The sequence below is a fragment of the Salvelinus sp. IW2-2015 genome, linkage group LG1 (genome assembly GCF_002910315.2).
Source record: "Salvelinus sp. IW2-2015 linkage group LG1, ASM291031v2, whole genome shotgun sequence".
NCBI lineage: Eukaryota > Metazoa > Chordata > Actinopteri > Salmoniformes > Salmonidae > Salvelinus > Salvelinus sp. IW2-2015.
The window spans coordinates 2,567,980-2,583,236 of record NC_036838.1 but is presented as its reverse complement, the minus strand read 5'-3'; the positions used below and the strand labels follow the sequence as shown (position 1 = coordinate 2,583,236).

General features: G+C 41.1%; 1 protein-coding gene across 1 annotated transcript in view; it reads right to left on the bottom strand.

Moving 5' to 3' along the window:
• The window catches only part of LOC139029425 (ubiquitin carboxyl-terminal hydrolase 43-like), an 85,417-nt gene extending 70,697 nt beyond the window's left edge, over positions 1-14,720 (bottom strand). The window contains exon 1 of the mRNA XM_070449362.1: positions 13,736-14,720. Within this exon, the coding sequence (XP_070305463.1) occupies positions 13,736-14,371 (636 nt within the window). The 5' untranslated portion in view covers positions 14,372-14,720. The remainder of the gene's footprint in view (positions 1-13,735) is intronic.
• Positions 14,721-15,257: the final 537 nt, after the last annotated feature.

The following is a 15,257-nucleotide window of genomic DNA, read 5'->3' as shown; positions in this document are numbered from 1 at the left end:
GCCTGTCGGGCTGTATCACCGCCTGGTACGGCAACTGCTCCCGCCACAACCGTAAGGCTCTCCAGAGGGTAGTGAGGTCTGCAAACGCGGGGCAAACTACCTGCCCTCCAGGACACCTACACACCCGATGTCACAGGAAGGCCATAAAGATCATCAAGGACAAACAACCACCCAAGCCACTGCCTGTTCACCCCGCTATCATCCAGAAGGCGAGGTCAGTACAGGTGCATCAAAGCAGGGACCGAGAGACTGAAAAACAGCTTCTATCTCAAGCCATCAGACTGTTAAACAGCCACCACTAACATTTAGCGGCCGCTGCCAACATACTGACTCAACTCCAGCCACTTTAAAAATGGAATTGATGGAAATTATGTAAAAATGTACCACTAGCCACTTTAAACAATGCCACTTAATATAATGTTTACATACCCTACATTACCCATCTCATATGTATATACTGTACTCTATATCATCTACTGCATCTTGCCATCTTTATGTAATACATGTACCACTAGCCACTTTTAAACTATGCCACTTTATGTTTACATACCCTACAGTACTCATCTCATATGTATATACCGTACTCTATCCATCTACTGCATCTTGCCATGCCGTTCTGTACCACCACTCATTCATATATCTTTATGTACATATTCTTTATCCCTTTACACTTGTGTTGTGTTATAGGTAGTAGTTGTGGAATTGTTAGGTTAGATTACTTGTTGGTTATTACTGCATTGTCGGAACTAGAAGCACAAGCATTTCGCTACACTCGCATTAACATCTGCTAACCATGTGTATGTGACTAATAAAATTTGATTTGATTTGATTTGATTTCAGATACAGCCTTTTTTCACTAATCCTAGTCACTCTCTCTGCCTATCAAAGGACAGTGCAGTTATGTTATGTTATGTTGCTACCCCAGAAAGGGTAAAAGGGAAAGGGGGAAACAGAAACGGAGATGGCGGAGAGAGTGGTGGGGACAGCAACCGATGTGTCCAAGGTTACCGTGGGCCCGCTGTGTCTGGGAAGCAGAAACCTGATGACATCACAGAGCTGTGATAGCTTCATTAGGACAGGGGGTTGAGAGAAGGAGTGCTTGGAAAGAGGGGTTATGTTCTGCTGTGTGCACACTTTTGTTTGTGTGACGTCCAGAGGTGATCCTGCTACTATGGCATGTTAATGGGTCTGCACAGAAGCACTGTTGCTAAGTAAGTAAGGACTAGAGGTCGACCGATTATGATTTTTCAACGCCGATACCGATTATTGGAGGAACAAAAAAGCCGATACCGATTAATCGGACGATTTTCTAAATGTATTTGTAATAATGACAATTACAACAATACTGAATGAACACTTATTTTAACTTAATATAATATATCAATAAAATCAATTTAGCCTCAAATAAATAATGAAACATGTTCAATTTGGTTTAAATAATGCAAAAACAAAGTGTTGGAGAAGAAAGTAAAAGTGCAATATGTGCCATGTAAGAAGCTAACGTTTAAGTTCCTTGCTCAGAACATGAAACATATGAAAGCTGGTGGTTCCTTTTAACATGAGTCTTCAATATTCCCAGGTAAGAAGTTTTAGGTTGTAGTTATTATAGGAATTATATTTTCTCTCTATACCATTTGTATTTCATATACCTTTGACTATTGGATGTTCTTATAGGCACTTAGTATTGCCAGTGTAACAGTATAGCTTCCGTCCCTCTCCTCGCCCCTACCTGGCTCGAACCAGGAACACCTTGACAACAGCCACCCGAAGCAGCGTTACCCATGCAGAGCAAGGGGAACAACTACTCCAAGTCTCAGAGCGAGTGACGTTTGAAACGCTATTAGCGCGACCCCGCTAACTAGCTGGCCATTTCACATCGGTTACACCAGCCTAATCTCGGGAGTTGATAGGCTTGAAGTCATAAACAGCGCAATGCTTGAAGCATTGCGAAGAGCTGCTGCAAACGCACAAAAGTGCTGTTTGAATGAATGCTTACGAGCATGCTGGTGCCTACCATCGCTCGATCAGACTGCTCGTTCAAATCATAGACTTAATTATAACATAATAACACACATAAATACGAGCCTTAGATCATTATATGGTCGAATCCGGAAACTATCATCTCGAAAACAAAACGTTATTTCTTTCAGTGAAATACGGAACCATTCCGTATTTTATCTAACGGTGGCATCCATAAGTCTAAATATTCCTGTTACATTGCACAACCTTCAATGTTATGTAATTACGTAAAATTCTGGCAAATTAGTTCGCAACGAGCCAGGCGGCCCAAACTGTTGCATATACCCTGACTCTGCGTGCAATGAATGCCAGAAAAGTGACACAATTTCACATGGTTAATATTGCCTGCTAACCTGGATTTCTTTTAGCTAAATATGCAGGTTTAAAAATATATACTTCTGTGTATTGATTATAAGAAAGCATTGATGTTTATGGTTAGGTACATTCGTGCAACGATTTTGCTTTTTTCGCAAATGCGCTTTTGTTAAATCCTCCCCCGTTTGGCGAAGTTGGCTGTCTTTGTTAGGAAGAAATAGTCTTCACACAGTTCGCAACGAGCCAGAGGCCCAAACTGCTGCATATACCCTGACTCTGTTGCAAAGAGAAGTGACACAAAGAAATTCATGTTAGCAGGCAATATTAACTAAATATGCAGGTTTAAAAATATATACTTGTGTATTGATTTTAAGAAAATACGCACCGCATTGATTATATGCAACGCAGGACACGCTAGATAAACTAGTAATATCATCAACCATGTGTAGTTAACTAGTGATTATGATTGATTGATTGAATGTTTTTTAATGCTAGTTTAATGCTAGCTAGCGAACTTACCTTGGCTTCTTACTGCATTCGCGTAACAGGCAGGCTCCTCGTGGAGTGCAATGAGAGGAGGTGTTAGAGCGTTGACTAGTTAACCATAAGGTTGCAAGATTGAATCCCAGAGGTAAAAATCTATTGTTCTGCCCTGAACAAGACAGTTAACCCACCGTTCCTAGGCCGCCATTGAAAATAAGAATTTGTTCTTAACTGACTTGCCTAGTTAAATAAAGGTGTTAAAAAAAAAAATCTAATAAATAATAAAAAATCGGTGTCCAAAAATACCGATTTCCGATTGTTATGAAAACTTGAAATCGGCCCTAATTAATCGGCCATTCCGAATAATCGGTCGACCTCTAGTAAGGACCCCATCCCATCCTTCAAAAACAGATGCACTTCTTGTTCAAAGGAATTCCCCTTGATATCTGCATAGACATATCAATATATCTTTACTTTTCACACCCACCCTATGCCGAGAGGAGATAGAGGCGTAATCCCACCAAAGTAGTACGAATAACATTCTCTAACATTTTGAGGCCTGTTTGAGTAAGCCTGTATCAGCCTCATTTATCATCATCATCATAACAACCAAATCACAGACAGACAGCTTAGACACCTGACACTAACATTTAATGACTGGCCATGAAGGTGCCAAAACAAACATGATATACTGTGTTTCTGTCCCCACGGGAGATGGGAATAATAATCCAGGCTATTTGGTAATCATTGAAGGGATTTGAGAGAACCTGGGTGTAAAATGTGTTGGTTGGGACATTTTGAATCGGATAGCCAACGATTACTATGTCAAGAAGTAGAAATGTCAAATGTGTTTTATACATAGTTTTGTTGGATTGAATGATTTATGACTTTGTGTGTGTGTCACTGTGTGACAGGTGAAGATGCCAGACCATATTTGCTCCCCTCTTTAAAATCTGTTTGTACTCCTCAGCTGTCTTTAGGGTACTGCTGGTCTCCATGGTGAAGATGCACCTATTCCATAACAACAGTAAACATAGGCAGACTATATTGTACTACAGTGCACTCCCCTTCCGCCATGTCATGGTGCCTTGCAAGTTACTTTTTACTAGAGAGGTGAGGCAAACATTTGCTGGAGGGTGGGACTAGAGACAGATAGAGAGATAGAAACGATTGCAAACACTCAAAATACAGGTGAGGGTGACCTAACCTAGCCTCTTAAATAAACACAGGTACACCATTAACCTGCACAGTCTCCAGGGGCAGTTGACAAAGTCGCCCTCTCTCACCCTCTCACATCTAAGAAGAGGTTGAGACCCCACACTCAGACAATAACATCACACACACACACACGCGCACGCACGCACGCACTCACACACCACACCACACACACACACACACACACACACACACACACACACACACACACACACACACAACACACACACACACACACACACACACACACACACACACACACACACACACACACACACACACACACACACACACACACACACCACGCCTGCCCTGGCATCCAAGACAGTGAGCTGGAGAGTGTTTGACTTTCCCCTCTTTAGCATTTGTCTCACAAGTACCCCACATCACCTTCAGTGTAAACAGCGAGGTATAAGGAGAGCTCCATCGGGACTAGGAATGTGCCATACATTAACAAAATGACTCCTCTCCTTCAAAAACACATTTACGGGGTCACCCCAACTCACCTCACCCCAACCTGGCCTGTCAAATGGACTTTGTTAGATTCCACAATGACAGTCTGGGAGGGAGAACCATGAGGAATTATGATATTACATAAGCTTTGGAGGTTGTGATGTTGACACACACAAGCAAGAGCTTGGGCACACACACACGCAAGAGTAGATGATGCTGCCTAGTGGGAATGAGCCTGGACGGTATCCATCACCATCATTTCTGGCACCTCCATTCCTTTTACATTTTTCTACAGCAGCCTTGTGTTGCTGGTTGGCGATCCTCTCCTCCGCTGACCAGGCAGACACTGACGTGTCATCACTTAATTCCTCTCCTGCCCTGCCTCTCCTTCCATTCCCGCCACTCGATAAAGCCTCCCCCTTCTGCTCCCTCTTTTCCCCCATACTCTACCTCCCTCGTTCCCTCTCTCATTTTCGCCATTCTTTCCACTCATCAATCTCAGCTGAGCTCCAGACGACCCAGCCTCCCCCCGCTTCTCCCCTGGAGGACGACCGCTGGTCGGGGGGAGAGAAACACAAACCTCGGCCCACCGCAGTCCCGGCCACCAAGCAAATGCTCTTGCCTGTCTCCTGGCTCCCCACGCTAGACGCCCCCGTCTGAGTTTTTTAAGCCTAAAACTCTTTGATCCTGATTAATCTGAGTTATACTGTATCTGAATTCACCCCCAAAAATATATATGATGGCAGAGGACGTACTAGTTTGGATGCTAGACTTCATGTCCATGTATTCACCTCCAAAAGAATGAAAACTACTATTAATTATGGCAAGACAACATAAGATTTTGGATGCAAGGCTCTCCAAGATTTCATTTCCCCAAGAGTCTCGGTAACATAACATGAAATCCTCCTCCAGATATGCTGCCAGTGTGTCGACAGAGTAAAGCCCAAAGCCTTTACCTTGTCTCCGCGACGACGACCCTAATGTGTGATTTACTACCATCAAGAATAGAGAAGGAAACAAAGGATGAATTGCGARTGGTCATAATKATCTCTGAGTGGTTTACAGCCTGGGAAAGGCTCTCTGTTAACACTATTGTAATGGAGAAGTTTAAACTCCTYTAGCTGCATCCCAAATGGTACCGTACTTCCTATAAAATGCACTACTTTTGAGCAGGGCCCATAAGGCTCTGGTAAAAAAAATTGTGCACTTTGTAGGTAATAGGGTGCCATTTGGGACGCAGCCTCTATGACTTACAGTGGAGGCAGTAAATGTGCAATTGTTTGGGAAGAACGAGGGTCTGAGCTGTTACTGTATCCTAATGGCACAATCACTAGTACATATTTCGGGTGGCCAAACGGCAGCCCTAKCACGTAATTTACAATAAAGCTGAACAATGGAGTAAAATAACCTCATCATTTGGGATATGGTAGGGTAAGACAGTTGTACTAAGCTCATGAGGCATTTGTGTTGTATTCTTCAAGAATCAATGGGTGTTCTGTATATCATTAATTAAAATGACCACTGAACAGCTGTAAATATTGCCGATTGCTCCTTTAACGGTTTCTGTGCCATTCCCTTCACTAAGATAAAGTGGGGAGTAATGTCGTTCCAGCCACCTTCTACGTGATTGGGTGGTCTTACAGCGTAGCGTAGTTGAAATTGATTAACCCCCCCGTTGAACCCAGACCATTAATCATGGTGTTGAATACATCCAGTGGAAATGCGCTCAAATTGCAGTACTTACATAGCCATATCACAGACATATTTCTCACTGTGTTTTTCATTATATTGTCAGAGCTTTTCTGAGTAGAGAGAGAGAGAGAGAGAGAGAGAGAGAGAGAGAGAGAGAGAGAGAGAGAGAGAGAGTGAGAGAGAGAGAGAGAGAGACTGTGTGTGTGAGTACCGTAGCTCTTGAAAGAAAGCAGACAGGAAAACACAAACACTGCATCTCTGTCTGTGCTCCAAAACAACCAACATGACACCCACTCGCACCCACCACCGCCTACACAGGAGTCATGGAGAAACATGATACAACCACCACCTCCAGACTCAGCAAGGAAAGTGAGGGAAGGGAAAAGCTCGCAGAGCCAACTTTTATCCTCACTCAGTCACTGTTGAACTTGTTCACCAGACCAATGCCTCTGACTAGTGCTCTTTAAAAGCACACTGACATTGATAATAACAATTAGCTGTCAAAGAACCACTGTGCAGAATCCTTCCTCATCACAYACTAGTACCATTCATATGGGGGACAGGAGTAAATGGATGGGTGGGTGTTTTCCTGTCTTTCACCAACACAATTTCTTGTTTGTTTTGGAGCTCACTGCTGCACTCTCCATACGCACCAGTGGAGCTTGCTCACCTTTCCCAGGCTAAATGCACTGGGCTGCACTGCTACAGCAGTAAACATCCTKATCTCACCCAAAGAGGACCAACAGATAGAAATCAGTGTATTGTTCAAGTCAAAGCCATCCGTACAACTGCAGTGAGAGGAGGGAATGAATTAGAATGAATGAATGGGAATACCTATACCCAAGGGCAATTGATTATTCAATAGATCTGAGTACTACATTTTGAATGACTGCACACAAAACTTAACATATAAACTTCAAAAAGTATCTCACTTTGCCCTYCCTGTTCTGAAGCTTATGAAWCCCTRCACCTCAAAGCCCTCTATCTTTGCATCGCAGTTCGATTTCCACAAATTACTGCTGGAAGCATAATTAGCTTAAAGCCTATTAGCCGAACCTAATCAAAATGTTCTAATACAGAATTCTGGTACCATCTATATTTGCAGCATAGGTCCAAAGGTTCCAGTAAATGAGAGTGAGCAATGTCATTAATCCAGGCCCAGGGGTATTAGCTTTGGGCACCGTGCCCCTGGATGACCAGCCACAGGTGTCCCTGTGGGGCCAGACCATAGACATACAGTTGAAGTCGGAAGTTTACATACACTTAGGGTGTAGTATTAAAACTCGTTTTTCAACCACTCCACAAATTTCTTGTTAACAATCTATAGTTTTTGGCAAGTCGGTTAGGAATCTACTTTGTGCATGACACAATACATTTTTCCAACAATGTTTACAGACAGATTATTTCACTTATAATTCACTGTCTCACAATTCCAGGGTCATAATTTACATACACTAAGTTGCCTGTGCCTTTAAACAGTTTGAAAATTCCCAAAAATTATGTCATGGCTTTAGAAGCTTCTGATAGGCTAATTGACATCATTTTGAGTCAATTGGAGGTCAACTCAGTGCCTCTTTGCTTGACATCGTGGAAAATCTAAAGAAATCAGCCAAGACCTCAGAAATAATTGTAGACCTCCACAAGTCTGGTTCATCCTTGGGAGCAATTTCCAAATGCCTGAAGGTACACGTTCATCTGTACAAACAATAGGACACAAGTAAAACACCATGGGACCACGCAGCGTCATACCGCTCAGGAAGGAGACGCGTTTTGTCTCCTAGAGATGAACATACTTTGGCGAAAAGTGCAAATCAATCCAGAACAACAGCAAAGGACCTTGTGAAGATGCTGGAGGAAAAGTACAAAAGTATCTATATCCACAGTAAACAAGTCCTATCCGCTCAGCAAGGAAGAAGCCACTGCTCCAAAACCGCCATAAAAAAGCCAGACTACGGTTTGCAACTGCACATGGGGAAATGTCCTCTGGTCTGATGAAACAAAAATAGAACTGTTTGGCCATAATGGCCATCGTTATGTTTGAGGAAAAAGGGGGAGGCTTGCAAGCCGAAAGAACACCATCCCAACCGTGAAGCACGGGGTGTGGCAGCATCATGTTGTGGGAGTGCTTTGCTGCAGGAGGGACTGGTGCCTTCACAAAATAAAAGGTATCACGAGTAAAGGTCGACCGATTATCGGAATGGCCGATTAATTAGGGCCGATTTCAAGTTTTCATAACAATCGGTAATCAGCATTTTTAGACACCGATTATGGCGATTACATTGCACTCCACGAGGAGACTGCGTGGAAGACTGACTACCAGTTATGGCAGTGCAGCAAGGAGCCACGGTAAGGTGCTAGCTAGCATTAAACTTATCTTATAAAAAACAATCAATCTTAACATAATCACTAGTTAACTACACAGTGATGATAAATTACTAGTTTATCTAGCTTGTCCTGCGTTGCATATAATCGATGCGGTGCCTGTTAATTTATCATTGAATCACAGCCGACTTCGCCAAACGGGTGGTTTAACAGCGCATTCGCGAAAAAAGCACTGTCGTTGCACCAATGTGTACCTAACCATAAACATCAACGCCTTTCTTAAAATCAATACACAAGTATATATTTTTAAACCTGCATATTTAGTTAATATTGCCTGCTAACATAATTATTTCTGTTGTGTCACTTCTTCTCTTGCAACAGAGTCAGGCTATATGCAGCAGTTTGCGCCTGGCTCGTTGCGAACTGTGTGAAGACATTTCTTCCTAACAAAGACAGCCAACTTCGCCAAACGGGGGAGATTTAACAAAAGCGCATTTGCGAAAAAAGCACAATCGTTGCACGAATGTACCTACCATAAACATCAATGCCTTTCTTAAAATCAAAACACAGAAGTATAAATATTTTTTAAACCTGCATATTTAGTTAAAAGAAATTCATGTTAGCAGGCAATATTAACTAGGCAAATTGTGTCACTTCTATTGCGTTCATTGAACGCAGAGTCAGGGTATATGCAACAGTTTGGGCCGCCTGGCTCGTTGCGAACTAATTTGCCAGAATTTTACATAATTATGAATAACATTGAAGGTTGTGCATGTAACAGCATATTTTAGACCTATGGATGCCCCCGTTAGATAAAATACGGAACGGTTCCGTATTTCACTGAAAGAATAAAGTTTTGTTTTCGTAATGATAGTTTCAGGATTGACCATATTAATGACTAAGGCTCGTATTTCTGTGTGTTATTATATTATAATTAAGTCTATGATTTGATAGCGGCAGTCTGACTGAGCGGTGGTAGCAGCAGCAGGCTCGTAAGCATTCATTCAAACAGCACTTTCCTGCGTTTGCCAGCAGCTCTGCACTGTCCTATGACTTCAAGCCTATCAACTCCCGAGATTAGGCTGGCAATACTAAAGTGCCTATTAGAACATCCAATAATCAAAGGTATATGAAATACAATGGTATAGAGAGAAATACTCCTATAATAACTCAAACCTAAAAATTCTTACCTGGGAATATTGAAGACTCATGTTGAAGGAACCACCAGCTTTCATATGTTCTCATGTTCTGAGCAAGGAACTTAAACGTTAGCTTTTTTACATGGCACATATTGCACTTTTACTTTCTTCTCCAACACTCGTTTTGCATTATTTAAACCAAATTGAACATGTTTCATTATTTACTTGAGACTAAATTGATTTTATTGAATGTATTATATTAAGGTAAAATAAAGTGTTCATTGTTCATTCAGTATTGTGTTAATTGTCATTATTACAATATATATATACAAATTTGGCCGATTAATCGGTATGGCTTTTTTTGTCCTCCAATAATCGGTATCGCATTGAAAAATCATAATCAGTCGACCTCTAATCACGAGGAAGGAAAATGATGTAGATATATTGAAGCATCTCAAGACAACAGTCAGGAAGTTAAAGCTTGGTCGCAAATGGGTCTTCCAAATGGACAATGACCCCAAGCATTCTTCCAAAGTTGTGGCAAAATGGCTTAAGGACAACAAAGTCAAGGTAATGGAGTGGCCATCACAAAGCCCTACCTCAATCCCATAGAAAATTTGTGGCAGATCTGAAAAAGGTGTGTGAGCAAGGAGGCCTACAAACCTGAATCAGTTACACCAGCTCTGTCAGGAGAATAGGCCAAAATTCACCAAACTTACTGTGGGGAAGCTTGTGAAAGGCTACCCGAACCGTTTGACCCAAGTTAAACAATTTAAGGCAATGCTACCAAATACTAAATTGAGTGTATGTAAACTTCTGACCACTGCGGAAATGTATTTGAAATAAATAAAAGCTGAAATAAATCATTCTCTCTACTATTATTCTGACATTTCACATTCTTAAAATAAAGTGGTGATCCTAACTGACCTAAGACAGGGAATTTTTACTAGGATTACATCTCAGGAATTGTGAAAAACTGAGTTTAAATGTATTTGGCTAAGGTGTATGTAAACTTCCGACTTCAACTGTACATATTCATACATCATCAGGCCAGACAGACACCTGCGCAGACTCAGCCGTCTGGTTTCCTGGCAGTCCCTGACCACTGTGTTGACTTGGTCTGGCTCACTCTCATCAGCATTCGGTAAACTCAGTGCACCACCCATGCATGTGAAGTACCGCTCCCTTCCACCCAGTAAGGACATCCAGGGAATGCAGACAAGCCACCTCACCTGGGTTTGTGGCAGGTGGGAGCCACAGGGCACACACACAGCATGCTTATTAGTTAGAAAATGTGCCCTGATGTGTGGTCAATGGTCATTAGGCAATAGGCATTGACACATGGTTTGGACCATGTTTGTGTTGGGGGGAAAGAAAAAGAGAACCCGAATCCAAACATATGGGAGTTTTGACACTGCCTGTACTGCTAGTACATGTCTCACCTGTTTTGACCATTGCCACAGGCTCCTCCCCTGAAATGCTACCTGTCTGCTTACACGGAAATAGGACGTGAGAACTGTTGAGTCGGTTCTGACTAGAGGGAGTACAGCTACGACCAGAAATMAKTTTTTCGCAGCAGGTMAAGAGAATTTACGCAGCAGGTTAATTAAGATAATTAACGTGGCAGGTTAGGAGACTTACTGTAGGTTAAGGTTAGGAAACGGTTTAGGCGTAGGGTTAGGTAAAATGCTTCTGGTCTTAGCTGTACTRCCTCCAGTCACAACCCACTAGGCACACCACGTCATTTCAGTGTGGAAATGTGGGTAAAATTTGGCTGAGAGGTTGATCAATAAGATTTCAACCTTTATTCACTCACTCATAAAGACAGCCAGAAGTTTGTTGAATTCCCAATGTATTATCACTATGCTTTCAACCATATAAAAGCACAACCAAATTCCATTGGAAAAACAATGTCTGAATTTTGATTTAGTTGTCATTTAAATGTGTTATCGCTGCTGCTTTCAAGCATTTAAAAGCACAACAAAGTTCAAATGGGAATGCCATGTCAGATATTTTGGATTTATACAACAACTTAATGTGTTATTACTGTGCTTCATCTAAAACCACAAACCAATGACCTGGATTGCAGTTGAGATTACATTAAAAATACATAGAGCAAGTGATCAATGCTGTTTGATATTCTGCACAGATTATTATAGCACTTGTAAAGCTCTCCACAGACCTGCGACATCTGCATGCTATCTTGAAACATGCACARTTTCTATGATTACATAAGAAGAACATTTTTGTTACAGTAGGCTAACCTCAAAATGTCACCAATGACGTGTGACTKATTTTAAAGTTGAATAAATGTTSTTTCGTTTGTAAGAGCCTTGACTTTAGGCTATTTACTGTATAACAAAAGTAATATTGAATTGTGTTTGGTTGACAACACAACCAAATATCAAAATGTAAGGATATCTAATGCTTGGATAGTTTCATCTGAGCCACTGGCTTAATTCTATTCTTTAAACTGTATTTTGGGTTTATTTGGAGATGTGAATCCAACCTATCATTAGTTAACTTGTCGACAAGTTAATAGGTTATTTACTGTTTTGCAAAAGTGATGTTGAATTGTGTTTGGTTGTCACTGACTTAATCCGGCTTTAATTCTAGTTTGTTTATAAATTAATAATTGATATGTTGGATTCATGTCTCCATCTCAACCAAGAACCAAAGTTAAAGAACAGGACCAAATCAAACGTTATTTAAAGTGCATTTAAAGTTTGATTAGGTTATATCTAGTCCTATTCTTTAACTTAGATTTTTGGTTGAGATGGAGATGTGAATCCAACATATAAATTATTAATTAGTAGACAAACTGGAACTAAAGCCAGACTAAGTCAGTGGCACAGATGGAACTATCCAAGCAGAAGATACTTCTCCTTCAAATTTTGATATTTGGTTGCGTTGACAACCACACTACTCAATATCCAGTTTGACTACAAATTAATAATTGATATGTTGTATTCACGTCTCCATCTCAACCAAAAATGTAAGTTAAAGAATAAGACTAAATCTAATCTAACTTTAAATGCACTTTAAATAAAGTTTGARTTAATCCTATTCTTTAACTTWGATTTTTGGTTGAGATAGAGYTGAATCCAACATATMTATGATTAACTTGAAGATTACAAGTGAAATCTACCAAATCTATGTATTATCTATTTTTAGTTGAACCCTGGGTTGAATTGAAACAATAGCTGTTGATGACTTTGRAAATGKTATATAGGCCTAAATAGTATCATTGATGATACAATGTATGACTTATGAAGTATGATTACATTTCATTTACTTTGTTAAACCTACCCATTGGAATGACTTCGATAGCAACAGCAAATATATTTAGCTATTAGGAGATCTCTCAATAATCATTCCTAKGATAAGTAATAGTCAGTGATAGTAGACAGTGACAAATATTAAAACCCCGAATGGGAGACCAAATGAATGGCTGTAGATAAATCAACTCTCCAGTTTATTGTATTTTGCTGATTGTGGATATAACATTGAAGATCTGACATTGTTACAAATTCAACATATTTTAGCACATACAAGGTATGTCTATGTTGAAAATTGGTTACAATGATGACATAATCCTGTGGTTGAAATTTCACCCCAATTTCACCCTCAAAAAGACATTGATGATTTTTTTCAAATCCAATGTATTTTCCACGTAGATTCCACAACACAATACGTTGACAAATTATGTTGAAACAACGTTGATTCAACCAGCTTGTGCCCAYTGGAAACCTGTTGAGTCTAACCGTTGATATAGCCGCCCACACATAGGCCTACTGTTATTACTATGACAAACCCTCATGTGAAASGAACGATGTGTTCTCTTTAGTTAAATATTTATTTTGTTTTTGAATCATTCGCAAATTCCAATCCTTTTAGAATTAAATGCTGCGCTGGAAACTGTAGCCGACTCGGTGGGCACGCGATTGCTCCGAGCTTTGAACATTTGTCATGATCAGAGTCGCACTGAAGCAGTAAATAGGTCTATAGGTGAACAAGAGCGGGTACTGTTATGGAAATGAACCAATTAAGCCTCAAACATGAGTTGTGTTTGAAGTGTTTTTACACAAGCGACTCACCTTGAATTCCACGGACAGTTGAGGGGTATATTCAAGGGTCCAAAGCGCCCGCACCAAGGATGCCAACTGTGTGGTCACCTCACCCCTGGCAAGTTGAGCGTCTTCGTTTTTTACAATTCCGTTTACTCTCCCCTGACACAAATCAGACTTGTATTGTTCCAAACCYAGGTACTCGGCCAGCAGGTCCGTATTACTGAGGCACTGAACCACCGCATTCATGAAACAAGTGTTTCCATGATTCTTCAACCCAAGGACTCCWGGAGTTTTGTCGCCATAGCACCACGACAGCCTGTCTTTTATAGATCCATGAGAAGACAAAGTTGAGGCGCTCTTCTTCACCTTAATCTCCCTCGAGACRTGAAGTTCATCTTTATTAAAATTCCCTGAGTTGGCACTCAACGTGCACGCGGCGCTGTCTCTGAACCCGCCATCATCATCCTCACCGTCAGGTGGCTCGACGTCGCCAAAGTGTGCCAAAGTTCCCAAAGTTTTCAGTATCCTGCTCATAAAATTCCCAACGGACTTCAACGATTTCCTRCTGAAAAGCTTCCCGGCTTTGTATTTCTTCTCTTTGCGTTTTGTAGATTTGGTTTTCATGGACTGTTTCCTCATCTTARTKTCCRTYTGGRTATCCATGGTGGTTGGTTATTTACCAGGTAACAAGAAGTAAAAACGAAACAACTACTGAAGCAATAGARTCCTACCTGTCTGCCCTTACCCCTCCTCCTCTCGAAACCACTCCGGTCTCKGCTAATAGACAATACGGTGGTTTAGGCACATGACTAAACAATGTCCCTCAGACATTCCGGTAATTCCCGCCAGGTCTCGGCGCGCCCTTGTCATACTGTTTCGCTGGTAAAATGGTGAAGCAGCGGGCACCTGTAACCAGTAACCACCGTTTAGGTGAGTTGTCTTCAACTCCATGGTCCTCGGTCGTAGTGAGGCTCAGTACTTCCTCGTCGTTTACTAGGCACATACAGCTGGCGGTCTTTCTCTCTCCCTCCCTCGCCACTCCGAGCGCTGCTGGAGTGGTTTTCTGTGTGGTGGATAGTGCGCGTTATTCCCGCCCTCCTACAATTTTAGACTATATTAAATCAAATCCATTTTTATTGGTCACATACAAGTGTTTAGCGGATGTTATTGCGGGTGTAGCGAAATGCTTGTGCTTCTAGTTCCGACAGTGCAGTAATATCTAACAAGTAATATCTATCAATTTAACAACATATACCCAATACACACAAATCTAAGTAAAGGGATGGAATTAAGAATATATAAATATATGGACAAGCAATTTCAGAGCGACATAGACTAAGATACAGTAGAAAAGTATAGAATGCAGTACGTATATACATATGAGATGAGTAATGCAAAATATGTCAACATTATTAACGTGACTAGTGTTCCATTTATTAAAGTGTTCCACATTGAGAAGATGGCGCACGTAGTGACAGGACAACTGATGGATATTCGGCTTAATGACAACTTGAACAAGCTTGCTGACACTCATTTAGTAACAGGCTTA